This window comes from Eschrichtius robustus, chromosome 14 (assembly GCF_028021215.1).
Source record: "Eschrichtius robustus isolate mEscRob2 chromosome 14, mEscRob2.pri, whole genome shotgun sequence".
NCBI lineage: Eukaryota > Metazoa > Chordata > Mammalia > Artiodactyla > Eschrichtiidae > Eschrichtius > Eschrichtius robustus.
In genome coordinates this window covers 20,684,923-20,712,101 of record NC_090837.1, presented here as the reverse complement: position 1 = coordinate 20,712,101, position 27,179 = coordinate 20,684,923, and the positions used below count along the sequence as shown (strand labels likewise).

Below are 27,179 nucleotides of genomic sequence, written 5' to 3'. Positions count from 1 at the left end.
CGCTGCGCGGGCCTTTATCGCGGCCTCTGTTGTTGCAGAGCACAGGCTCCAGACGCGCAGAGCTCAGTAGTTGTGGCTCACGGATCTAGCTGCTTCGCGGCATGTGGGATCTTCCCAGAGCAGGGCTCGAACCCACGTGCCCTGCATTGGCAAGCTGACACTCAACCACTGCGCCACCAGGGAAACCCGTTAATTACATTTTAAAAGTAATGGTTAAGAGACGCCATGAACCTGGGGTACTGTGAATTCGTCGGCGGCGCAACCCTCACCCGCGCGGTCAAGATTGACGACCTCCCAGTCTACAAATGCGCGCGCCCCGGGCCTCGGGGACCGGCTTGCGGTCCCCGAAAACCATAGAGAACCGAGAGCCAGAGAGGCTCACGCGGGAGCCCGGAGGTGGGGGAAGGAAGGCCTCGGTCCGCGCCGGCCTCTACACGGGAGCCTCGTCCCTGGTGCTTGCGCGAAGCGTAACTCGGGAATCCGCTTCAAAACAGCTCCCACTCCTCGTGTCTAAGCGTAGCAGTGGGAGGCTGAGCTCTGAAAGAAGCGAGTGGGCCACGGAGGCAGAGAGCCCTCCGCGGGGCCGCCCTGACAGCGCGTCTATCCACGCCCCTCAGGGCCAACTCGCATTGCTGGGGCTCCAAGGCGGCCACAGGTAGGTGTGTTGCCTGCTGCCCTGAGGCTCCGCTAATTCCCAGGTCTCGGGCTGGGCGTCCCTCACGCACGCTGCGTCGCCGTGGAGACGGGGGCGGGGCCGGCGCGAGATCTGCGTCCTAAGGGGCGGGAAAGCGCGGAGGCTGGCGTAGGCTGCGCGGGATTGAGGAGACCAGACCGCGTCCGCCGGAACTTCTCTGAGTCGTGAGGCGGGAGTGCTCGGCCTCTCTGGCCGGAGCCCAGCGACGAGCGCACGTCCCTCCGAGCCTGGCCGGTGACTGCCCTATGGGAGCGTCCGTTTCCTCCTCCTCTAGAAGTGCAGGTGAGGCTACCTCCCCATGGGGCTGAGGTCCGAGAGTGGAGGAGAGGTGGAAAGGGCGCGCAGGACGGCTCCCGGGGCCCACGTTCCTCGCCCGACGTCCTGCGCGTCTGGGGCGCCGCAGGCGGGTGCCGGTGCCGCGTCAGTGCAAGGCTCGTTAGCGTGCGCGGATCCGAATCCGGGGTTTCTGGATCCCTGCTGCGTGGCCGAGCGACGGGCGAGGGTTTTCAAACCGCAGGGGCCACACCTGAGCCCCGAGGGCCAATTGGGCAAACACCCACAGCGGGAGATTAGTGCTCCGTTTTTATTTGATGGAGGCCGTTCAGATTTATTGTTAACCTCTGGATTATAGTAAAGATTTGTTGACTGAATCGTGTTAGGGCCCTGAGTACCAGCCCCAGCTGTCCTACTTAGCTGATCACCTGGGGCACTTCTATAAAATAAAGATGGTTACCACCTGTTGGGGTGGTTGTATTAAAGCAAGTAATTAATGAAAACTGTTTAGTACTGTGTCTGGCACAGAGTACCAGCTCCATGAATGCTATTTTGAATCTAATCTATACACTCTAGGTGGCATGGTACCCGCCTAAGTGCCATGGAAATATGAGGCTTGGAGGTGTCATGGAAGGCTTCCTGGAAGAAGTAGTTGAAACTTATTCTGCGACCTAGTATATAAATTTAGGTATTTTCTTGCTTTTCTTTAGTAAGATCATTCATTTCTCAGTTATTGTTAGAAACTGCAGAATACCGTAGAAACTTCTTTAAGATACTTTTACATTTTTCGAATTAACATGTGTATTTAAAAATTAATATTAAAACCTTGTATTAGAAAATAGTCTCCAGGCTCTAATTCCAATTTCCATTCTTCTAACTGTTCCTCCTGATGTTATTTGTAAATTGGAAGTAAATAACCTTATAGGTGATATTTCTTGATCTGTTAGGTTTACACATTAAGTGTTGACCATTCATGGGAGATGCACAGGTTTTCTTCCCTCATCTCACCAACGTGGTTATGTGGTAATTTGTTGTTAATAGTCAGTGTTTACATTATATAACAGATATTCACTGCTGAACCAAGTAGACTAACTGCAACTCTTCCTTTCTTGTACATCCCGTCATTTTTTCTGAGAATTAATAATTGTCTTATTTTCTTATTTTCCTAGTGTTCCATGCACAGATCACTAATGTTTTTTTCTGAATGTTTCAGTATTTCTCATAGACCTGTCAGTAATTTTTTGCATACTCTCAAAACCATCAGTTCCATTTCTTTCCTGGAGACTTTCCTCCTCTGCTCTAATCTGATCTGGTGGCTCTGTGCCTGTTGTTCCCAGTTCTAATCCAGAGACTTATTTTCACATCTGTCCTGGGATTTGTTTCTTTTTACTATTCTTTTGTGTTAGATTCACTGTTGCCCAGATCCCTGTTTCGTTTTGTTTTGTTTTTTCTTGATTTATTTCCTTGGTTTTTGGAGCACATTTTCCTGTAATACTACTACTTCTAGTACTTATTCCTCCTCTTCTTTTTTTAATAGCTTTATTGCGATATAATTCACATACCATACAGTTTACACATTTAAAGTGTTCACTTGTTTTTAGTATATTCCCAGTTATCCAACCATCACCTTAATCAATTTTAGAACATTTTAATTACCCAAAAAAGAAACCCTTACCTATTAGTAAGTCACTTCACTGTTTCGCTTCAATCCTCCGAGCTGTAGGCAACCACCACTTTACTTTCAGACTCTATAGATTTTCCTGTTCTGAGCATTTCATATAAATGGAATCATACAATATGTTGTCCTTTGTTATTGGCGTCTTTCACTTAGCATAATGTTTTCCAGGCTCATCCATGTTTTAGCTTGTAACAGTACTGCATTTCTTTCTATGGCTGAGTAATATTCCATTGTATGGATATACCATATTTTGTTTATCCATCCTTTAGTTGGTGGGCATTTGGGCTTCTACTTTTTGGCTATTACGAATAATGCTGCTACGAATATTCATGTACAAGTTTTTGTATAGACATATGGTTTCAGTTCTTTTAGGTATATACCAAGAGTGGGATTGCTGGATCAAGTGGTAACTCTGTATTTGTCTTTTTAGGAACTGCCAGGTTGTTTTCCGAAGTGGCTGCACCATTTTACATAACTACCAGCAGTGTAGGAGGGTTTCAGTTTCTCTACATCTTCACCAATACTTGTTATTATCCTTCTGTCTTTTTGATTATGGCCATTCTGATGGGTACCTCATTGTGATCTGATTTTTATTTCCCTGATGGCTAATGATGTTGAGCATCTCAATGTTCTTATTGGCTGATTATATATCTTCTTTGGAGAAATATCTAGTCACATCCTTTGTCCATTTTTAAATTTGGTTAATTGTCTTTATTATTGAGTTATAGGAATTTAAAAAATATAATCTAGATATAAGTTCCTTAGCAAATATGCAAATATTTTTCCCATTCATTGAGTTGTCTTTTCACTTTCTTTTTTTTTCTTTTCACTTTCCTGATAATGTCCTTTGAAGCATGAATGTTTAATTTAAAAAAAAATTTATTTAATTTTGGCTGCTCTGGGTCTTAGTTGCATGAATGTTTAATTTAAAAAAAAATTTATTTAATTTTGGCTGCTCTGGGTCTTAGTTGCGGCACATGGATCTTTAGTTGTGGCATGTGGACTTCTTAGTTGTGGCATGCATGTGGGATCTAGTTCCCCGACCAGGGATCGAACCCTGGGCCTCCTGCATTGGGAGTGCAGTCTTACCCACTGGACCACCAGGGAAGTCCCACCAATGTTTAATTTTGATAATGTCCAGTTTTCCTGTATCTTCTCAATAAAGGCATATCTTAAGCCTTTTCTCCTTGCATGTTGGAAAAAGTGTTTGATCTACCCTGACATTTGGCCTTGGTTCAGGACCTCTCATCTGAGGATTTACATCTTTCAGTTTTGAGAAACTTCTTATTTCTTTGATAATTTCTTCCTCTTTCGTTCTCTCATATCTCTCTGGAATTCCTGCGAGTTATATATCTGATCCCCTGGATTGAGCCTTTGATTTTCTAACTTTATTACCTTTTGTCATTTTCCCCCCTCTTCCTATTTCTGGGACATTTCTTCAACTTTATTAGCCACCTTCTAATGTTTTGATTCTCCTATATCTTTCTTGTTCTTTTTTTGTTTTCTTTTAAATAATATCCTTATTTTATTCTATGTGTATATAATATGTTCTCTTATCTCACTGAGGATATTAATCATAGGGTTTTCTTTTTTGTTGGTGGTGGTTTTTTCTTTTCTTTCCCATATTGTCTTTGTTTACTCCAGAATTAAAAAAAATTTTATGATGAAGAATTTCAACCGTGTATAGTATGTACCCATCACGCATTTTCAAAAATTAACTCATGAACTATCTTCTTTCATTTATGTCTCTGCCACTGTATTATTTTTGCTTTGTTTTTTATTTTGAAATAATCTCAGTCTTCAGAGAAGTTGCAAAAATAATACAGAGAACCCCCATATACCTTTATTCACGTTTACCACTTTTTAACTTTTTTGCTTTTTTTTTTTTTTTAATCATTTTTTCCATGATTGTCATAAGATGGGGGTTATCCAACTCTACAACTCCCTCCACATTTGTCTCTGGGCATTTTGTGTATGGATAAGCCCTCCTTTCTACCCTGTTTATCTAACTATCTGTTCATCCCTTTATTGTCAGATTGGACTCATGGATTCCCATTTTGTTTAATGTGTTATAATTTATTACTGTCCTTAATTATTTTGGTGCTTAAATTTATCATATTTTATCTGTAAATTGTTCTCTATATTCTGTAAAAGACACAGTATCCTTTTAAAAGAACCAACACCACTATCACAGCAAAAAAAAATGATAATTCTTTAATAACTCATTAAAACATTTTTAAGTTTAAAAAATTTAAAGTTTAAATTTCCCTCATTGTTTCATGTTTTTTGTTTGACAGTTGTAGTTTGTTAAAATCAAGATCCAGAATCAAAGTCCATGCATTACATTTGGTTGATAAGCATCCTTTTTAAAATAATTTTTTTATTATAATTTTCTTAATTTTTATTTTTTTAAATTATTATTATTTTTTTGGCTGCATTGGGTCTTCGTTGCTGCACACAGGCTTTTCTGTTGTTGCAGCAAGCGGTGGCTTCTCTTGTTGTGGAGCATGGTCTCTAGGCACGTGGGCTCAGTAGTTGTGGCTCATGGGCTCTAGAGCGCAGGCTCAGTAGTTGTGGCTCGCGGGCTTAGTTGGGATGGCTCGCGGGCATGTGGGATCTTCTTGGGCCAGGGATCGAACCCGTGTCCCCTGCATTGGCAGGAGGATTCTTAACCACTGCACCACCAGGGAAGTCCCAATAAGCATCTTAAGTCTCTTTTAATGTATAAGTTTTCCTATCTTTCCTTTGCAGTTTATTTATTGAAGGAACTGAGTCGTTTGTCCTGTAAAGTTTCCTACATCATCGATTTTGCTGATTTTAAAGTCATTTTTATTTGTCCCTTGTATTTTTTGGAAGCTGGTACTTAGTTCTAGATGACGCTTGATGATATTTAGATTCAAGTTTTTGGCAGGAATACATCACAAGTAGTGGTGCTTCCTCAGGATTCCTTTGTTTGTTTTGGTTTCATTCTTTCTTTTTCTTTTTTTTTTTCTTTTTTTAAAAAAATTTTTGACTGCACTGTGTGGCATGTGGGATCTTAGTTCCCCAACCAGGGATCAAACCCATTCCCCTTGCATTTGAAGCGGAGCGTCTTAACCAGTGGACCACCGGGGAAGTCCCATGTTTTGGTTTCATTCTTTTTTGTTGGAGGTCATTTCCAAATGTCTTGTGATTCTTGACTGTCCATTCATACTTGAGTGTCAGCAACTGCGAAATTAATCGGAAGCTTCCAGTGTCTGAGCCGACTTGTCAGTTTGTGCGCTTTTCTCTAGGGGCAAGCCTGCCTTTTCACTGATGGAGGTGGGGCACAGATGTCTTTATTTCAAAGTCTGTTAAATCTTATCTTCTTTTGAGAAGACTCTTCCAGTCTTCTGATTGGGAGCCAAGAAGTGTAGCTGCCAGAATTCTGAATGGAGGCTGGGGGGAGGGAGCTGGATACCCTACCTAGCAGGGTTGGGGAAGAGACTAGGGGCCCCAGGTGCTCACCAAATAGACTTACATTCAGTCCCCTCATTTGTGGCCTGTGGCTTCAGTTCTGGGCGCCTTTCCTTGTTCCTTCTAGTTCTGAACGCTTCTGGAATTCTATTGGCCTGCTTCTCTTTGGTATCCCACTCTGTAGGTTTTCGCTTCTTCAAATCTGTTAGGCCAGTTAGTTTTCTTCTCACTTGTTGCAAAAATTTGTGGAAATCTTTCATTTCCTGTGATCTCTTCTCCCATCTCTTGGACCTTATGGTTTATACCCTTTTATCCTTTACTGTCATCTTAGGAGGTCAGTCTGTAGGTTTACCTTGGAGTCCACACCTAATGATTTTTGTTTTTCTTGGGCTGCCTTTTATATTTGGTTATCATTATGTATATTCCAACTCAGACATAAGTTCATATTCATACAAATCCTTACTGAGATCAAACTTATGTCCTGGTCTTTCCAGTATTTATGTATCTCACCTGTTAGTTTCCAGACAGTGTTCTAGGTCCTTAAAATACAGTAATGAGGAGATCAGATATGGCTCCTGTTTTCATGGAATTTATATTCTTTATTAAAAAAATTATTTTAATTTTTGTTTGTGTTGGGTCTTCGTTGCTGCGCGTGGGCTTTCTCTAGTTGCAGTGAGCAGGGACTATGTTGTGGTGCACGGGCTTCTCATTGCAGTGGCTTGTCTGTTGCAGGGCACGGGCTCTAGGCGCGTGGGCTTCAGTAGTTGTGGCATGTGGGCTCGGTAGTTGTGGCACACGGGCTTAGTTGCTCCGCGGCATGTGGTATCTTCCCGGACCAGGGCTCGAACCCGTTTCCCCTGCATTGGCAGGCGGATTCTTAACCACTGCGCCACCAGGGAAGTCCCTGGAATTTATATCCTAGTAGGGAAGGCAGATATGTAATTAGAATGTTGGCACAGAGTGTCAGAGGAGTCTTTGACCACAGAAAACATTCCATAGCATCATTATTAAACCTAAAGCAGTGACCCATTTATTATAGCAGTATTTCACACCAAAAAAACTCTATTTGAATCATCTTTCAGTTTAATTTATTTACAGAAGTAGTCACTAATTGTGACTTTTGTTACTTGGAATGCAGTACCGGAAAGACTAGGACATAGGTTTGAGCTCAATAAGGACTATTCATTTTGTATGGATAAACTCTCTTTTCTGGCTGATTCCTTGTCTGATTGTCATTGAAATATGTGACCTTGATTATAAGGGGTAATTTCATTCTTTTAGAATTAATGTCTCATGAATGCATCACAGTTACTCAACACAGGACGTGTCCAACCTGTTAGCTTTCCTCCACCACATACTTAAATTTTCCTCCTTTGTTTTACTACTTATGTTAGTTTCCAGAGGCTGCTGTAACAAAACCCACAAACTGGGAGGCTTAAAACAACAAATTTATTGTCTCATAGTTCTGGAGGCTGGAAATCTGGAATCAAGATGTAGGCAGGGCCATCCTCTTTCTGCATGTTCTGGGGACAGATCTGTTTTCTGTGCCTTTCTCTAGCTTCTGGTGTTGCCAACAGTCCTTGGTGTTCCTTGGCTTGTAGACCCATTACTCCAATTTCAGCTTTCATCATAGTATGCTGTTCTCCTTGTGTGTCTGTGTCTTCACATGGCATTCTCCTCTCTGTGTGTATCTGTCCCTCTGTCTCTTCTCCTCTTTTTATAAAAACGCCAATCATTATTGGATTAAGCGTCCACCCTATTCCAGTAAGACCTCATCCTAACATATCTTAATTACATCTGCAAAGGCTGTTTCCAAACAAGGTCACATTCATAGGTACTAGGGGTTAGGACTTCAATATATCTTTCTGGGAGGCACAATTCAACCTACAACATTGCTATTCTTTGCACTAAGAAATAAATAAAAACTATGTTATTTATTAAGTTCATAATGAATATTATTGGTAGACATTATCACTAAATGAAAATGAAAACTGTACACTGATCAAAAACTGCCTGAAGATTCTTATAGGTAACATTGACAACCATAAATATTAATCTTGGAGTGGGGGGGAATAGGAAATCTTGGCCTCTACTGGTGTTCTTATGAAGGGAAGTTGACGGTCTTGGAGCATCACCTGAACAGGATGGATGAGTCAGTCATAACCTTTTTAGTGTGGCTCACTCTCCTCTCAGTTTTGTTTCTTAGAAAATAACTTTTAAAAATGCAATGAAAAATTTTGTTTTTAAATCAGCGACTTCCCAGGAATTCCTTGGAGGTCCAGTGGATAGGACTCCCGCGCTTCCACTGCTGAGGGCGAGGGTTCGATCCCTGGTCGGGGAACCAAGATCCTGCAAGCCAGTCAGTGAGGCCCAGAAAGAAAAAAAAAATCAGTGACTTCTCATGTTCATCTATTGTTGAATTAAGAAGGAGGTGTAGGAGACTAGAAGCTGATGTGTAGCTGTTGAGAAATGTGGCTCCTTAGAGGCTTCAGGTAAATTACTCTCATTCTACTTTTTCTTATAGTTAGAAGAGGAAGATAAAAGACTTTTTGATTCATGAAGAATCTGCTCACTGAGAAGTGTGTATCAAGCCACTGGTTGAATTTTCATCAAAAAGGGATTAAGTGGAGAATGGAAAGGAAGGTTGATTCCAGGTGAGTGATGGGACTTGACAAAAAAGATAACTGAAACTATGGCCCATATAAAAGCCTGTAAATATTTTGTGTGTGAAAATAATAAATTTTTTAAAAGTAGTTTTTTCCTAAATCATGAATAGTGAGATAGGAATTTTGGTTAACAGTTTTTTGTTGGTATTTTGGGTTTCTCATCTAGAGTGTAGCGTATAATGCACATTTCATACTTTATGTCACAGTCAAAATCCATTTTGAGTGTGTGGAGATACCTATCATTGAAACTTTGAGCTGAAATAAGGATGATTTTCTCGAGAAGTTATTTCATCGAGGCTAGCTAGTATATCTTTCTCCTACTTTTGATTGCTTTCAGCCTGCTTTAAGGTTCTTTTGATTCCAAATAGGAGACTCCCAACTATGGCTCGCCTAGGAAAAAGGAGGGAGTTTACAAGGAGACTGCAGTTTACTAACAAACCTCAGACTCACAGTGGCGGGCCTATGACTTGCAGCTGGCCCTTCATAAGTATCCCGCCTCCTAAGAGGGATTGGTTCAGGGGTGTGCATGTGACTGCATGGGGCCAATCAGAAGTTCTCCTCTAAGGCCGAGACAGGCATTAAAGAGAGAGAGAGAGAGACCCACCTAATGGGTTGCTGTGGCAGCTGTTTCGGTCTCCACCCTGCATAGGCAATAGGGACCCTATACTGTAGGAGTTACGCAGGTCAGCACACTGAGAGAAGCAGGAAGAGCTAACAATTTGAGACACCGGTTCTAGTCCTTGAGGCTCTGGTTCAGAATTCTTCTGAAGTACGTGAGCTAGGGAATTACCTCTTTGTGCTGGCTGTCTTCAATATAACCATCCAGATCTAATCTCTACTCGTGTATCCAGTGCTTCCCATTGGATTTGGCCAAAGAGGTGCTCTGGCATGAGATAGTGAGGAGGGAGAGAGGAGAGTGAGGCCAGACTATTTATCCCCTTGGCTCCCTCCTTGCAAGATGCCTTGGGTTGGCTGTGTCCCTCTGCTGAAGCCCACAGTACCTCATAAGGTAGCAGACTTTGTATGACTCTCCTGGATTCTAGTGATTATTCTCTCTTTTATCCCTTTGGGCCTAGAGGTGGTACCGCCTTCTCTTTCACCAGCTTCAGGTTTCTGCACTTTCCCTAGTGGTTCGTCTACACCCATACCTTTGTTAATATGCCATCCTCAAATTATCCTGTGTTTAGTATGTCATCTGTTTTCTTTTGGGATCCTAGAGAGTTTTTTTTTGTTTGTTTGTTTTTTGTTTTTTGTTTTCCCTTGAGAGTTTTTATCATGACTGGTGTTGGGTTTTGTCAAATATTTATTTGGCATCTATTGAAATGATCATATGGTTTTTGTCCTTTTTTCTATTAGTAAGGTGTATTACATTAATCGATTTTCAGATGTTAAACTAGCTTTGTATTCCTAGTATAAATCCAACTTGGTCATAGTATTTGTTATATGGTTTTTATATGTTGGATTTGGTTTGCTAATATTTTTCGATCATTTCTGTGTTTATAGCCACAAGGGATATTGGTCTGTATTTTGTGTGTGTGTCATATCTTTGTCTGCTTTTGGCATCAGGGTGTGATACTGGCCTAAAAGAATGACTCTGGAAGTGTTCTGACCTCTTTTGTTTCTGGAAGAGTTTATAGAGTACTGATATCATTTATTTTTTAAATGTCTGATAGAACTCATCAGTGAAGCTATCAGGATCTGGACTTTTGTTTTTAGGAAAATTTTTAGTCACTAATTCAATTTCTTGTTATAGATCTATTCAGAGTTTCTATTTATTCTCTAGTCAGTTTTTGTGATTTGTGTTTTTCTGGGAATGTGTTCATTTTCTCTAAGTTAGTCTAATTTGTTGGCATAAAGTTCATAGTATTCCTTTATAATTCTTTTAATTTATGAAGGGTCAATGATAATGTCCTTTCTTTCATTCCTACTTTTGGTGATCTGTGTCTTTCCTCTCTTTTTTCTTGGTTTTAGCTAAAGGGTTATCAATTTTGCTGAAGGACTCCTGTTGTTATACTAACAGCAGCTAATTTGAGTTGGGTTCCTATTGCTTGAAACCTAGGATCCTAACTAACATACAGAAGTTTTTTATAGAATCGACTAGGTCTTGGACAAGGTGGAAGCCAGGTAGCTGGAGAGACCTATTCAGCAGTGTTTGGACCCTTCCTCCTGAGCAGTGCCATCTTTGTGCTTCACCCCCCACCTCCTGTTCAGACTGTCTCCGCTCAAAATTCAGTCCTGGGAGAATTAATCTGGTTCGTCCAGCGTGAGTCAAATTCTCCTGCTGCTCTAATCAAGTGGGACTTGGAGGAGGGTCATGGAACTCCCAGCATAGCTGCTGAGGTCCTACCCCTGCTGATCCCACAGAAGAGGGATCCATCCTTGAAAGCTGAATCAACACCCTGACAGTGTTTACCAATGATCCACAGAGTACTCGTCAGGCCTGCCTTACTTCATCTTCTGAAGCAAATTAACCATGGCCTTAAAATGAAGCTCTGTTTCCTCAAATACTCTGCAGCTTTAGGTTGGGGAGCCTTGAGAAGGGAATGAATTCCCTGGGTATTCTGCTGTAAAGCAATCTGAGATCCCCTGTTGTGAGTCCTATAGGACTCCTTGGAGTTCCTTGACTCTCCGTGAACTTTCCTTCTACACTGCATGTGCCGAGTATTCCCACCCAATTCTTTCCAGTTCCCTACTCCTGGCTAATTTCTACTCATATTTCCAAACTCAACTCTAATATGATCTCCAGGAAGCCTCTTCTGACCACCCTATTCCCACCCAGTGTGTATGTTCCCATAACACCCTAAATTTACCTTTTTCTTAGCATTTAATGATTGGTATTCTCATTGTCATCTCAATACATCATAAGCTCTTGAGAAACTGTCTTTTATAGATATTGGGTGTGTGTCAGTGTCCTATGCTTGCTGTAAGCTATCAACGTCTTGTTTTCTCATTGTAAGACATGAGAAACACATTGAATACATATTTGTCTTTGTAGCCCCTGGCCTTGCTATGTTGCTGGGCGTATAGTAGGTCCTTGATACTGAGTGAATAAACAAACATTACAGGATACACCTGCCAAGTAAACAGTTAAATGAATTGGTCAGTGCATGCCTTCCCCTTGGCACTTTTTTGTTTTTCTAATTTTTCTTAATTTTTCAAAAATTGAAGTATAGTTGGTTTACAATGTTGTGTTAGTTTCAGGTGTACAGCAAAGTGATTCAGTCATATATATATATATATCTATTTCAGATTCTTTTCCATTGTAGGTTATTACAAGACATTGAATGTAGTTCCCTGTGCTATACAGTAGGTCCTTGTTGTTTATTTTATATATAGTAGTGTGTATCTGTTAATCCCAAACTCCTAATTTATCCCTCCCCCGCCTTTCACTTTTGGTAACTAGAAGTTTTCTATATCTGTGAGTCTGTCTCTGTTTTGTAAGTTCATTTGTATCATTTTTTAGGTTCCACATATGTGTATCATATGAAATTTGTCTTTGTCTGACTTACTTCACTTAGTGTGATAATCTCTAGGTCCATCCATGTTGCTGCAGATGGCATTATTTCATTCTTTTTTATGGCTGAGTAATATTCCATTGTGTATATGGAATATACACATCTTGTCTATCCATTCATCTGTTGATGGACATTTAGGTTGCTTCCATGTCTTCGCTATTGTAAATAGTGCTGCTGTGAACATTGGGGTAGATGTGTCTTTTCGAATTAGAGTTTTTAAATTTTATTTATTTATTTATTTTGGCTGTGCTGGGACATGGCACGTGGGATCTTAGTTGTGGCATGCAAACTCTTAGTTGAAGCATGCATGCAGGATCTAGTTCCCTGACCAGGGATCGAACCTGGGCCCCCTGCACTGGGAGCATGGAGTCTTACCCACTGGACCACCAAGGGAAGTCCCTCAAATTAGAGTTATCGTCTTTCCCCCTTGTCACTTTTGGATGAACATTTTCAAATTCTGTCTTTCTCCTCACTTCCATTTTTCTGTATTTCTTGGCTAATCATAGTCCTCCCGTTGACATTAAAAAAAAAATTGTATTCCTATGTTTTTATTCTCCTCCCCCATTCTTCATGATTTTTGGATTCCGATACTGTTTTTGAAGTGCCTTCTGTTTCATATTTCTTTCCATCATTCTGCCTTTCCTCTGTTCCATAATTTAACAATTTTTTTTAATATTTATATATTTTTATTTTACTTGTTTTATTTTTGGCTGTGTTGGGTCTTCATTGCTGCACATGGGCTTTCTCTAGTTGCGGCGAGTGGGGGCTACTCTTTGTTGCGGTGCGCGGGCTTCTCATTGCGGTGGCTTCTCTTGTTGTGGAGCACGGGCTCTAGGCATGCAGGCTTCAGTAGTTGTGGCACGTGGGCTAAGTAGTTGTGGCGCACGGGCTTAGTTGCTCCGCAGCATGTGGGATCTTCCCGGACCAGGGCTCGAACCCGTGTCCCCTGCATTGGCAGGCGGATTCTTAACCACTGTCACCAGGGAAGACCAATTTAACAAATTTTATATGCCTACCTACTATGAGTGCCTGGCAATATATTAGGGGCTCAGTATATATTAGCAGATAAAAATGGTCCCTATCATCATGAGGTCTTCCGATGGGAAACAGGTACATATGTATATAGACAAATGTGTGGTTTCAGTTTGTGATCTCTTCCTTTAGGTGTTAGAATAACTTAGATTTCTGAGGCCACCTGACTTACACCAATGTTGGTATCTTTATGGTCTTTAAATTTCCAGAGCTGTAAACAGTTCATCTGCTGCTTGATTCAGTAGCTGGTGAGGAGGAGCTCAGAGTCTGATGAAAGGAGAGAGCAGTGGGCAGGGATGACTTTAGGCATGGGCTTCCCAGTCTGACTACCTATTTCATTATGTAACAGGGCTTCAAGAGGGCACTGTCCCAGCACACCTTCCGTCAATTTGCTGTTTCATAGGCTCTTAACTTTTTAGAGCCTCTTTCATTTTTATTTTAAAATGACTGGGATGAAAGTCTTATTTTTAAAATTTTTGTTACTGTTTTATTTTGAAATAATTTCAAATTTAGAGAAAAGTTGCAAGAATAGGACAAAGAACCTTTCTTCTCCCAGATTCTCCTGTTGTTAACATTTTACCACATTCGTCTGTCTGCCTGTTTGTTTCTCTCTCTCTCTCTCTCTGTCTCTCAGCATTTTCATTTCATTTGTGGACATGTGCAGAGGGGCAAAACATTTTACTCACTGATGCACATGCTCCCAGCTGAGGTCAAACAAGGCAGTGTTCTGCCTTTTTGTTTCAGTTCATACTTCAAGCAAGGGTCCTTTTCCCAGTCTGTGTAGTGCCACGTTTTCACAGTTTTGTGCTTTTTGTTGACAGTTTTGCTGTTTAAAGTGGCCCCCAAGCGTAGTGCTGAAGTTCCGTCTAGTGTTCTTAAGTGCAGGAATGCTGTGATGTACCTTATGAAGAAAGTGTATGTTAGGTGAGCTTTGTCCAGGCGTGAGTTATAGGGCTGTTGGCCGTGAGTTCAATTTAATGACTCACTATATGTATTAAATAAGGTGTCTTTAAACAGAAGTACACATAAAACAAGGTTCTGTATTGATTAGTTGATGAGAATGTTTTTGAAGGCTGGCAGGAACCTAACCATGTATTTTCCCTTAGGGACAATGGTTCAGTATATTCACTAACTCAGTGTTTATGGACTTTATAGAACTTACCGCAAATAACGAGAATCAACTATATCTATATTTCCCCCCTCCCTTGGACCATTTGAGAGTAAGTTGAAGCCAGTTGTCCCAAAAATGTTATTTATAGCAAAAAGAAAACAACAAAATGTAAGAAAAACTTCCCTTTTTGTTCATTTTGTACTTTTAGTCCCCTTTAATTTGGAAATATTTCTCAGTATTTCCTTATCTTCCATGACCTAAGCATTTTTGAAGAGTTCAGATCACTTACCTTTTATGTATATTTCTCAGTTTGGGTTTGTTCAGTGTTTCTTCATGATTGAACTCAGGTTGTGCATTTTTGGCAGGAATTTCGCAGAAGTGATGCTGTGTTCTCAGTGCATCAGTACCAGGAGATTTGGTCCTATTACCATTGATGTTAACTTTTTTCTTTTTTTAATTTATTTTTGGCTGCGTTGGGTCTTCGTTGCTGTGCGTGGGCTTTCTCTAGTTGTGGCGAGCAGGGGCTACTCTTTTTTTTTTATTTAATTAATTAATTTATTTTTGGCTGTGTTGGGTCTTCATTGCTGTGTGCGGGCTTTCTCTAATTGCGGCGAGTGGGGCCTACTCTTCATTGTGGTGTGCCGGCTTCTCATTACAGTGGCTTCTCTTGTTGCGGAGCATGGGCTTTAGGCACACGGGCTTCAGTAGTTGTGGCTCGCAGGCTCAGTAGTTGTGGCGCACGGGCTTAGTTGCTCCACGGCATGTGGGATCTTCCCGGACCAGGGCTCGAACCTGTGTCCCCTTCATTGGCAGGCGGATTCTTAACCCCTGAGCCACCAGGGAATCCCGGGGCTACTCTCCTTTGCGGTGCACAGGCTTCTTACTGTGGTGGCCTCTCGTTGCGGAGCATGGGCTCTAGGCATGCTGGCTTCAGTAGTTGTGGCACGTGGGCTCAGTAGTTGTGGCTCACGGGCTCTAGAGTGCAGACTCAGTAGTTGTGACACACGGGCTTAGTTGCTCAGCGGCATGTGGGGTCTTCCCGGACCAGGGCTCTAACCCATGTCCCCTGCACTGGCAGGCAGATTCTTAACCACTGTGCCACCAGGGAAGCCCGATGTTCACTTTTATCACTTGGTTAAGATGATGTCTGCCAGGTTTCTTCACTGTAAAGAAATGAATAAGTATCTTGTGGCAAGATATTTTGAAACTACATTAATAGCCTGTTTCTCATCAAACTAGCACCCACTTGTTTTTACATCCGTTGATGATTCTTGTCTGAATCAGTTGCTACTGTGATGGTTCTTAAAAGTTTATTAATTGCATTCTACTGCAAAGTAGAGCTTTCCATTCTCTCTCATGTATTTATTTACTCATTTACTTATATCAGTATTTTGTGGATTCGTATTTTGTTTGGTGGGTTTTAATCTATTACTGCCGAAATTGTTCCAGGTTTGGCCAGTGGGAACCCTTTCAAGCTGGCTCCTGTGTCCTTTTGACACACCCCTGTCATTCTTTGATCATTTCTTTACTTTTTGACCCATTAAGATATTCCAGGCTCATCTTGTATTTTCCTTGTCTCAGACCTGAAAGTCAGCTATATTTCCAAGGACTGCTGCTTCCTCTTAGTTGGCAATGGTATTTTATTTTGTTTTGTTTTGTTTTGTTTTATTTTATTCTTTTTAGAGACTGCTTTCCTAGGGCCCGTTACTTGGAATACTAGTTGGCAGTGGTATTTTAGAAACAGTATTTGAGCTATCGGTTTGCTTATTGCTGATGGGATGTTGTTGCCTCTAGGTATTTCCTGCAGGCAGATCTCTGACATACATTTTTTAAAAATCTCGAGTTCATACCAATAAGATGATCTCTTAATGTTTCTGGAATGGGATTAAAAGTCATAAGTTTAGTGTTTAGTAAAAGTGTGTAGTTTCATATTGTTATAGTTGTCACATAATCTGAAAATCATTCCTAGTTTTTTTTTGTTTTATTTATTTATTTATTTATTTTTGGCTGTGTTGGGTCTTCGTTCCTGTGCGAGAGCTTTCTCCAGTTGCGGCAAGTGGGGGCCGCTCTTCATTGCGGTGCGCGGGCCTCTCACTATCGTGGCCTCTCTTGTTGCGGAGCACAGGCTCCAGACACGCAGGCTCAGTAGTTGTGGCTCACGGGCCTAGTTGCTCTGCAGCATATGGGATCTTCCCAGACCAGGGCTTGAACCCGTGTCCCCTGCATTAGCAGGCAGATTCTCAACCACTGCGCCACCAGGGAAGCCCCCATTCCTAGTTTTTTACGTAAAGGAACCTGTTTCCAATTTGTAAATGATTCCTGTTAAATGACACATTAAAAAAGAGTGTGTTAGGACTAATGACTCCAAGGTACCCTCCAGCTCTATAGCTCCTGCTTAGAGCCGAGCCAGCAGTACCCACCTCCAGAGAGGGTGGGTATTTCTGTCAGAGATTGGGCTGCTTATTGTCCTTGAAGCAGAGTTATTATCTTTCCGTCTCAGTGAGCTTATCTGTTCAATTTCACTTGTATGTTAAAAAGTATTTGTGTCACATGCAGAGATAATTTGATTCTCTCCTTTATCCCTTACTCCTCAAATTTAAGGTCTTCAAGGGATGGTGCAGTTAAGAAACCTTATTCTCCAAAGATAATATCCAAAAAGAAGTCTTCTGCCTTTTCTGGGATCTGGAGTGAGATACCTAGGGCCAGGCACCCTGTACAGTATCATCCCTCATATGCCTGGACCCGAAGGGGCAGGCTAAGAGAACTGCGCATCACGTGAGTTTGCGAGGGGTCCCCTCCCCTGCCTCAGTGACTTTTCCATTGTTCTCCCTTGTTGCTTAAAATGAGGGGATGATTCTTATTCTCTTATCTCAGTTAATTGGAGACCTTGCTGACTGTTCTTCATGGCACAATGTTCAGAATATTTAGGAATCTGCTGATGTAAAATCTGTCATTGAGTGTTTTCATTCATGGTCTCCAGTTGTGCCCCACAATATATAAGCTATAAAGAGTCTTCCAGAAGAAGTCTAAACATAGTCCAAGAAAATGATCATTTTCTGCTACTCTTGATTAGGTCTTTGAAAGGTATCCTTTTACTCATTCAACAAAAATTTATCAGGTGTCTACCCAGCCAGGTGTTACGCTAGATGCTGAGCGTACAAGGTGAATAAGACATTCCTGGTCCAAGACCTCATGAAAGCGTAAAATCAGGTAGGCTTGGCAGACTGTTAAACAAGCCACAACAGCGAAGTGTGGTAAGTGCTGTGAGAAGGGAGGATGTGGTGCCATAGGCCACCTGGCAAGAACAGCCATGCCAGCATAGCCAGCAGTGACTTCCTGGAGGAGGTGGAGTTTAGCCAAATCCTGAAGGATAATGTAAGAATAAGCCAGGTAAAGGGCAGGAGGAAGAGCATTCCAAGCTGAACCTGGAGATCAACTGGCCAAGACAAGCCAACTTTTTCTGTGTGTTCCAGGCACTGTGCTAGCTGGGGATACTGTGAGCCATGGTCCCTGCTCTCAGGGGCTCACAGTGCAGAGGGAACAACAGGCACCCTGCGAACCGCTTCCTGGGATTTGGTGTCATAATGTTACACTAGGGGTTGGAGCAGGGGTCTGAGAGTACCAAGCTACTTGCTCTGTTTGGTTGGGGAAGGTCCAGGAACGCTTCATGTAGGAGTGAGCATTGAAGATAAGCCTTGGTGGGTAAGTGGGCATTTGCCAGGTGTTTTAGGCAGGAAGAATAATATGAACAAAAGCACTAGCATGTACTTCCTTTTTCTCATCTCTGAAATCTTTATCAACAAAATACTTTATATTGAAAGTATTTTTTAAAAATAATCTGCTTGATGTTAGCTTTAGAAATCTGTCCCATCCTGTGCTCTGTTTGATGCAAGATTATCTATATATGATTCACCTTTTGACTCACACTAGTATCCCACTCCCTGGGACCTTAAAGTTTCCGTCTCCTTTCCAGAAAATTGACGATATAAACTAAATGGAGTTTTAAAATATGTATGTATTTCTTTCCTTCTTTCAGATGCATGGCCAGAAAGTTCTTGTATTTGTGGATTCGAATGACTTTTGGAAGAGTATTTCCCTCTAAAGCCAGGTAGTATTAGTTCAGAACACCAAACTTCTGCTGAGTTCATGCTAGGATTTTGTTTTGTATTAAGCCCATGTATAGCCTTTACTATGGCATGTGTTGCATTCCTTCCCTGCTCCTCCCCAACCTCCAGGAGGTATATCATATAATGGTAACTTAACACATATTAGTTTGACTGAATGAATGTTTGCCCAGGAGAAGTAAATGAGCTCTTTCAGGTCCCTGGCGAGACTGGCAGATTGACTTGGTCTAGGGCAGAACCTGGGGAAAAAGTTGGCATTTGCAAGAGGAGTGAAACTGAGTCAAGTGAAAGTCCCTCTGCCCGGTAGCTTCACTTTGTCTAGGCTGCCACCTGCTGCTGCGGGTTTTGGTTAACATTGCTTTAGCTGCAGCGCCCTAAGTGGGTCGCAAGGGGGAACCACCGGGGTCAGGGACACTGTGCGGGAGGCCAGAGGGATGGAGAGAAGGGGCAGTGTAGGGGATGTTTCAGCGAACTGACAGCCATTGAAAATGTAAGTGTTTTTTAAAAACTGAAATGTTATGGGTTCTCACCCTTCACCTCTCCCCTTACTATAGCCTTTCCTGTTTCATTTTTCTGATAGTATGGCTTTCCTGATCTGGAACATCAAGGTCTCTTGATTCAAGGTTTCTCAAGCAAATTTGGCCTGTGTGTGTTCTCTGAAATTTTTTCTTGGTATACCTTGTGGAGGGCCTTGCTATTCCCATCTTCTTCGTGTGTCTTTACCAGTGAGGCTCCCAGTGTGGCCACAGCCCATCGCAGCTGCAGGGATGAGGCATAGTCTACCTCTGCTTTTCCTTCTTTCCCTGGACCTTGGCCCTGCCCTTCTTTACTGCCTTGGTAGCTCTTCTTGCCTTCAATAATTTTTTTTTTTGTCTTTTCTTGTTCTCAGTGGGAGAACTGATCGGAGTAACATAGTTTGCCATTATCGGAAGACTCTTGTTTTTCTTTTTTTTTACTCAATTGAGTATTTTATTTATCTTCCTCCCTGTTAGCTTAGAAATTATATACTCTTTTATCCTTCTTTTACTGACTGCCGTAACAAATATAATATGTTTGTTTAACTTACTGGGATCTAATGTTAATTGGTTTTTTTGCCCTCTTCCCAAACAAGGCAGGGTCCTTCGAACACTTTAACTCTCCTGTCGCTGTCCCCACTTATATCCCCTTATCGTAATGTATTTTAATTGTTTATTTTTGTTTTTTTAAATTAAATTAAAAATTTTTTTTTTTGGCTGAGCTGTGCAGCTTACAGGATCTTAGTTCCCTGACCAGGGATCGAATCCAGGCCACAGCAGTGAAAGTGCCGAATCTTAACCACTGGACCTCCAGGGAATTCCCTTAATTCAGTTTATATTTTAAAATCTGCAGAACGTTATTACTCTTATTTTACACAGCCAATATTCATTTATATTTATTCATGTGTTTACACTTCTTGTTCTTCTTTGTTTCTTCCTGTATCTCCAGGTTTCCATCTGTGATCCAGGTTTCATATCTTTCACAGATGTGGCGGCTTGCTCTATGGGGTATCCTGGCTTGTTCCCCTACCACGCTTGGTCTGATCCTCTCTTTCCTTGTCTCCTTGTCCTTCTCCTGCTCAGTTTCTATTCTGCTCCCAGCAGTTCCTCCTCAGTATGAAGCCCTGTCTGTTTTTGAGGTCAGGTCGGTTTTGAGACCGTTGGGGCCAGACTGCTCCAGCAGCTTCAGCTCTTACATGAGCCCTGGTTTTGGAGAGAACAAAACTCCTCTCAGTTTCAGCTTCTGGTCTCAAGTTGGGCCTCTGCACTTTCCAGTGACTACTTATTGGCTGATTCAGGTTCTCCTGTTCTCAGCTTCCTCAGATACCACCTTCATCGCTCCTTCTTTCTTCTGTACAAATGTTAATACCATGGCGGTCTTTTGACTCTGGGTGATTTGTCCGCACCTGCTTGCATTTTGGGTTTGTAGGGATACCTTGTCACCTAGTTTTGTTGTAATAGATATGTGAGTTTTTGGTTTTACTACATGGTTGCTCTGTGTGTTTTGTAAGGATTCAGAGACTGAAAAGCTATGTTGCTGCCTTCACTCTCTTCCCCAAATCCTTTTCCTGCTTGATTTTGTTAAACTCATATTTGACTCATATTTAACTGGAAACCTCTTTTCAAATAATACCTATTTATATTCCAAGTACTCGGGAAACGCTGATTATGTTAGAAATGCATTTGACTCAAAGTAAGAGAAAGTCTGACGATGGCTCAAACAAATCGGGATTTGCTTTTTCTCACAGTTTGGAGGTTGGTATTGGTTCAGGTGTTTAGTGATGTCATCAGAGACTCAGGCTTTTAGATCCTTTCCAGTTTACCATCCTTAGTGTACTGGCCCTTTGTCCTTAGAGATGACACTGTATAGTTGCAAGATGACTGTTCTAGCTTTACACAGGAAGGGGGAGGAAGGGTGGTGTCAGCTGGACCTGTCTCTATCAGGAAGGCAAAACTTTCCTAGAAACCCTCAGCTGCTTCTGCCTCATTGGCCAGAGCTATGTCATTGGCCATCTTTAGCTTCTGAAGAGGCTGGGAGAGAAACCTTTCCAGCCTTCCTAGTGGATGCTGGTGAGGAAGCAGAGGCTTGGCGGTGGGTGTCGGGTATCTGCGACTGATGTCTGCCTCACTGTGTTAGAGCATTCACATTGTACTCTTTTTCCTTTCTTTGCTCTTGAATGGTGGCAGGAAAGAATACTGGACTGGATTTTAGGAGACCTGAATTTTGGTTCTTACCTAGACCCTAGATAATGGTTTGATCTGGGGTTAAGTTACGGCTCTAGGCCTCAGTTTCTCAAATTGTAAAATGAGAGAGTGAGAATATTTTTTCTCTAAGCATCTACCAGAATTATAATTCTGATACTATGTTTTCATTGACTTTGAAATTTGTGATGGGGTGGTCAGTTTCAACTTGTAATCTCTTTTTTTTTTTTTTTAAATTATTTATTTATTATTTTTATTTTTGGCTGTGTTGGGTCTTCGTTTCTGTGTGAGGGCTTTCTCGAGTTGCGGCGAGTGGGGGCCACTCTTCATCGCGGTGCGCGGGCCTCTCACTATCGCGGCCTCTCTTGTTGCGGAGCACAGGCTCCAGACGCTCAGACTCAGCAGTTGTGGCTCACGGGCCCAGTTGCTCCGCGGCATGTGGGATCTTCCCAGACCAGGGCTCGAACCCGTGTCCCCTGCATTGGCAGGCAGATTCTCAACCACTGCGCCACCAGGGAAGCCCTGTAATCTCTTTTTAAATCAAGTGGGTTATTTGTTACTTTGGGTAAAGTTGGGCATATTGATCTTTGCTTTTTTTTTTTTTTTTTGGTCTTTTTCCATATTGAATTATTTATTTCTCACTTTTAGGAATGTTAGAGGGGAATGATATCATACCAGAAACTTCAGAATAATACCTTTATGTGCTTGGAGAATGTTTTAACTTCTATAAACTGGAGTTGTTTTATCATTAATAAATGGAACCAAAATGACCACTGAATTAGTAGGGCAAAAATAATACATACAGTATGTGTCCATATGTAAGGCAGTCTTAAATAGGAAGTAGTCACCTCTTTTTCTGAAGAGAAGATCTGAACAAAATTACTTGGCTAATTTGGGAAGTAGATAAAACAGTCACGTCCACTTATAGTATTTAATTTATCAGTATTTTTCGTCATTCTTAGTTAAGGCTTTGCTTCCTATTTTCTTGAGAAAATAGAAGTAACAGAAGAGACCATCACTCAGTCTACTGACCGCCAGCATCTATCGCCATATGACCTGCTTTCCCAACTGTTAGACAAATGAACTGGCCATGTATTCATCTGTGGCAAAATCCTTTTGTGTTGCATTCCCCTTGTGCCTACTCCAGGCCATCACACTAGCAGTTTTTTTTCTGTCTCTTCTGTATCAATTTTTCCCTCTTTACTGGATCATTTGTACCAGCATATAATGCTATTATTTTCCTATCCTGAAAAAAAAAAATCCCTTTGATGCTACTTCCTCCTGCAGCTAGCTCTCCATCTCTTTGCTTCCCTCTACATTTCCTGCCATCCCCAACCTCTCCAGCACCTCTTTTTGTAGTCTCAAGTCCATCCTACGAGGCTTTTGATTCCATCATGACACCAAAATTGTTTTTGCTTTTGTAAGGTCACTACATTTGCTAAAATCAATGGTGAATTCTTAAATTTCCTCTCACTTGACTTACCAAGAAGCATTAGACAACCCATCATTCCCTTCTTCAAGGAGCCCTTTCTTCTCCCAGTGTCAAGGTTACCATCCTCTCTGTTTCCCTTCCACCTCTTTGTTCCCTCTAACTCTCTTTTGTTGGTTCCTCCTCATCTAAGTATCCCACCCCCAGTCCTTACACTGCCTCTCTGTCTACCTCCCAACCGTGGCAACCTCATCCCATGATTCCCAAAGGTACACACCCAGCCCAGACCTCTTCCTGGACTGCTACACACGTGACACTCCACTCTGCGTCCAATAGACGTCACAACTCAGTATGTTCGTAACCAAAGTCTAGACCTTGCCCACAGACCTCCCTGCTGAGTGTTCCTCTCTCCAGTAAAGGAAGCTCCCATCCTTCCAGGGACTCGGGTCAGAAACCTAGGAGTCATCCTTGGTATCTTATTCCCTCACTCCCCGATTGCAATGCCAAATGCCAAATGCCAAAATTACGTTGATTCAACCTTCAAAATAGATTCAGACTCCAAGCTCTTTTCAGTACCTCCAGTTGCTACCACCCTGGTCCAGGCCATCATGTCTCCCCTGAATGACTCCAGGAACCTCCTCACTGGTCTCCTGCTCCCAGCCTTGTCCTTAGTCAGTCTCTTCACACAGGCAGTCTTGAGTAATCCAGTCACGTCACTCTTCGGCTCAGACCTCGGGCAGCTTCCCATCCTGCTTACAGTAAAAGCCAGAGTCCTTACTGTGGCCTATAGGCCAGTCACCTTTTTGTTTTACCTATCTATGGATCTTTTCTTTTTCATTTCTGCCATCATAGTTTTAATTTCCAAGAGCTCTTTTTTGTCCTCTGAATATTTCTTTTTTTAAAAGAATAACATCCTGGAGGCTCATAATTTTTTTGATTTATTTAGGGTTTCCCTTTAGGCTTTTGAGGCAGAGACCAGATAGTTTCATTGGGGGAACTCCATCTGTCTGTATCTGAAGGCCTTTTCCCTTAGGTTGATCAATTTTCCCCAGAGGAGAGGAGTCCTCCAAACTCCTTCTGGGGTAGAGTGGGGCGGAGGTGGGGGGTGGTGGTTATAAGCTTGGCGGCAAGCAGAGGAGAGGGAATGTGGGTCTCACTGTTCCGTATGTAGACTCTCGGTTTAGGACTGTCTCCCGAGCTCTGCCTGGTGTTGGAGAGTCCAGTGCCCCTCAGGTTCAGCCTCTCCAGAGATAATCCTGAGTCTCTGCCTGGGTGAATAATGGGATCCAAGGGCCTAACTGCTTCTTACGCACAGGCTTCCAAACAATCCTGTGTTTTCATTTCCACCCAGGGCTCCCCCTTTCCTGATGGCTTCTTGTTCCCATGCCTCTCTGGGGTTCATGCCACCAGCCACTTGCCTCTTGACTCTCCTCCCACCGACACTTAGTTCTCTGCCTTCTTTCACCTGTTGATTCAGTTGCCACTCGCCTGCCTGCTTTCTGTCGTCTAAAATTTGTTGGCATCTCTTGCCTAACATTGTTGCTCCTGTTCTCTTTCTTTGTGGGCTTACACCTTTTGAAAGTATTTGCTGTTATTTTAGTGAGGTTTTGGGAAAGGAAGGAAGTAGATGGATAGATAGTAGATGGTAGAAGGAAGTAAATGTGCAAATGGGTGTGGTTCTTTTCCACTAAAAATTTTAAAAATTATGAACAAAGCTGTTGCTCAAAAATTTTTTCAAACTAAAGAAATGTGTAATACAGGAAATACTAGTCTCCTGGTAATAACAATCCCTCCCTGAGACAGAACCACTGGTAACAGTTTAGTATTTTGGAGATCTTTTCAGGCTTTTAATTTGTATAATATAATAACTTATATATGTACACATACATGTATGCATATAGATAGATATGTTTTTATGTATACATACAAATATGTTGGTGTGTGCATACATTTTATACATATATATTTGGTGTATATTATATTAATTCCAACATATGAGTCCTGGAAATACAAAAAAAAAAATTAGCTTTAAAAAAGAGTTTAGGGGCTTCCCTGGTGGCGCAGTGGTTAAGAATCCTCCTGCCAGTGCAGGGGACACGGGTTCGAGCCCTGGTCCGGGAAGATCCCACATGCCGTGGAGCAACTAAGCCCATGCGCCATAACTACTGAGCCTGCGCTCTAGAGCCCACAAGGCACAACTGCTGAGCCCGTGTGCCACAACTACTGAAGCCCACGTGCCTAGAGCCTGAGCTCCGAAACAAGAGAAGTCACCGCAATGAGAAGCCCACACACTGCAACAAAGAGTGCCCCCGCTCGCTGCAACTAGAGAAACCCCGCGCGTAGCAACAAACAACCAAAGCAGCCAAAAATAAATAAATAAAATAAATTTAAAAAAAAGAGAGTTGAGGGGATTTCACTGGTGATCCAGTGGTTAAGACTTCATGCTTCCCCTGTAGGGGGCGGGGGTTCAATCCCTGGTCAGGGAACTAAAACCCCACGTGCTGCAGCATGGCCCCAAAAAATAGTAATAAAAAATAATAAATAAAAAAATAAATTTTAAAAAGGTTAAAAAACATATCATACCTACCACAAGGTAGCTTTATTTTTTCATCCAGCAATTTTTCTGGAGCATCTTCCATTTCAGTATCTTTTGCTCTACTCTATTCATTAAAAAATTACTGAGTAGCGTTGATTGAATTTAAGCTGTCCCCTTTTGATGGGTACTTATGGTGATTTTCTCTTTTTATTTATTACTATGAACAACAGTGAGGTGAATTTCTTTTATTTTTATTTTTTTCCATTCTTTTTCAAATTCTTTTCCCGTTTAGGTTATTACAGAATATTGAGCAGAGTTCCCTGTGCTATACAGTAGGTCCTTGCTGGTTATCTGTTTAATTTAATTAATTAATTTAAATTCTTATCTTTATTTATTTATTTTATTTTATTTATTTTTGGCTGTGTTGGGTGTTCGTTGCTGTGCGTGGGCTTTCTCTAGTTGCGGTGAGCGGGGGCTACTCTTTGTTTCAGTGCGCGGGCTTCTCATTGAGGTGGCTTCTCTTGTGGAGCACGGGCTGTAGGTGTGTGGGCTTCAGTAGTTGTGGCACATGGGCTAAGTTGCTCCGCGACATGTGGGATCTTCCTGGACCAGGGCTTGAACCCATGCCCCTCCATTGGCAGGCGGATTCTTAACCACTGCGCCGCCAGGGAAGCCCTGGTTATCTATTTAAAATATAGCAGTCAATCCCAAATTCCCAGTCTGTTCTTCTCCCCCAGCCTTCCCCCCTGGTAACCATAAGTTCATTCTCTAAGTCTGTGAGTCTGTTTCTGTTTGTAGATAAGTTCATTTGTATCTTTTTTTTTTTTTTTTAGATTCTGCATATAAGTGATATCATATGCTATTTGTCTTTCTTTGTCTGACTTACTTCACTTAGTATGGTAATCTCCAGGTCCATCCATGTTGCTACAAATGGCATTTTTTCATTCTTTTTTATGGCTGAGTTATATTCCATTGTATATTTATGTACCACATCTTCTTAATCCATTCATCTGTCGATGGACATTTAGGTTGCTTCCATGTCTTGGCTATTGTTTTTTTTTTTTTTTTTTAATATTTATTTATTTATTTAGGCTGCAAAGGGTCTTAGTTGCGGCATGCTGGATCTTTGTTGTGGCATGCAGTCTTCTTAGTTGGGGCATGCAGGCTTTTAGTTGCAGCATGTGGAATCTAATTCCCCAACCAGGGATCAAACCCAGGCCCCCACATTGGGAGCATGGAGCCCTACCCACTGGACCACCCGGGAGTCCCATGTCTTGGCTGTTGTAAATAATGCTGCAATAAACATTGGGAGGTGAATTTCTCTATGTATAGTTTTGCCAGCCAGTTTTTTAAAACCTGTGAGTGGGTGAGGATGAAGGACATGTTAGTAACCTACAGAACCATGAAAAGAAATTTGGAGTGACTGACAGGCCAGAGTTCCTGAGTTACCAGTCTTCTTGACAATGCCTGTTAGCATCAGCACAATCTCACTGCCCTGCTGCTTTCTTTCTTAGTAGCTTTTTCCCTTCTTATTTTCTCTTCTCTTTTGCTCCTGTTATAACTCCCCTAGTCTGATTTCAGTTAAACTAATATATTCTGTTAAGTCCTAGGAATACCATTAGGCATTTGCTTATTTTATAACTTTTAATCTCCTGGGTATGTAAATGAGAAGTGTAGCTACTATCTTTTACTAATCAAATATATTTTTTAGTCTGGTGAATGAAAAAAATTGAGAATGTTAATTCTCAACTCACTTATGGTATTTGAAAAGTCAGATTTTTTTACTTTCACCTCTTTAATTGGTAAGATCTAGAGTATAAAATTTTTTAGCCTCATTTCTAGTTTAAGTAGTTCTAACGTTTTGATCTGAAAAAGTTAAATATGTCTATTTTTAATCTATTTTGGTGTTATCAAATAATGAACCACACTTTTCTATGAGAAAGCAATGGCCATGTGAAACGGTGATTTG

The 27,179-nt window shown here is 41.7% G+C and overlaps 1 protein-coding gene across 12 annotated transcripts in view; it reads left to right on the top strand.

Moving 5' to 3' along the window:
* The first annotated feature begins 789 nt into the window (after window positions 1–789).
* SFI1 (SFI1 centrin binding protein) overlaps window positions 790–27,179 on the top strand; it is a 79,738-nt gene continuing 53,348 nt past the window's right edge. For 6 of the 12 annotated variants that reach the window (XM_068563622.1, XM_068563623.1, XM_068563621.1 and 3 more), the window contains exons 1-4: window positions 791–976; window positions 8,605–8,734; window positions 17,006–17,179; window positions 18,441–18,512. In XM_068563622.1, the coding sequence (XP_068419723.1) occupies window positions 8,637–8,734; window positions 17,006–17,179; window positions 18,441–18,512 (344 nt within the window). In that variant the 5' untranslated portion in view covers window positions 791–976; window positions 8,605–8,636. Of the gene's footprint in view, window positions 977–8,604; window positions 8,735–17,005; window positions 17,180–17,590; window positions 17,615–18,440; window positions 18,513–27,179 lie in introns of those variants that run through there. The other 6 variants (XM_068563632.1, XM_068563626.1, XM_068563625.1 and 3 more) reach the window with 6 other exon arrangements.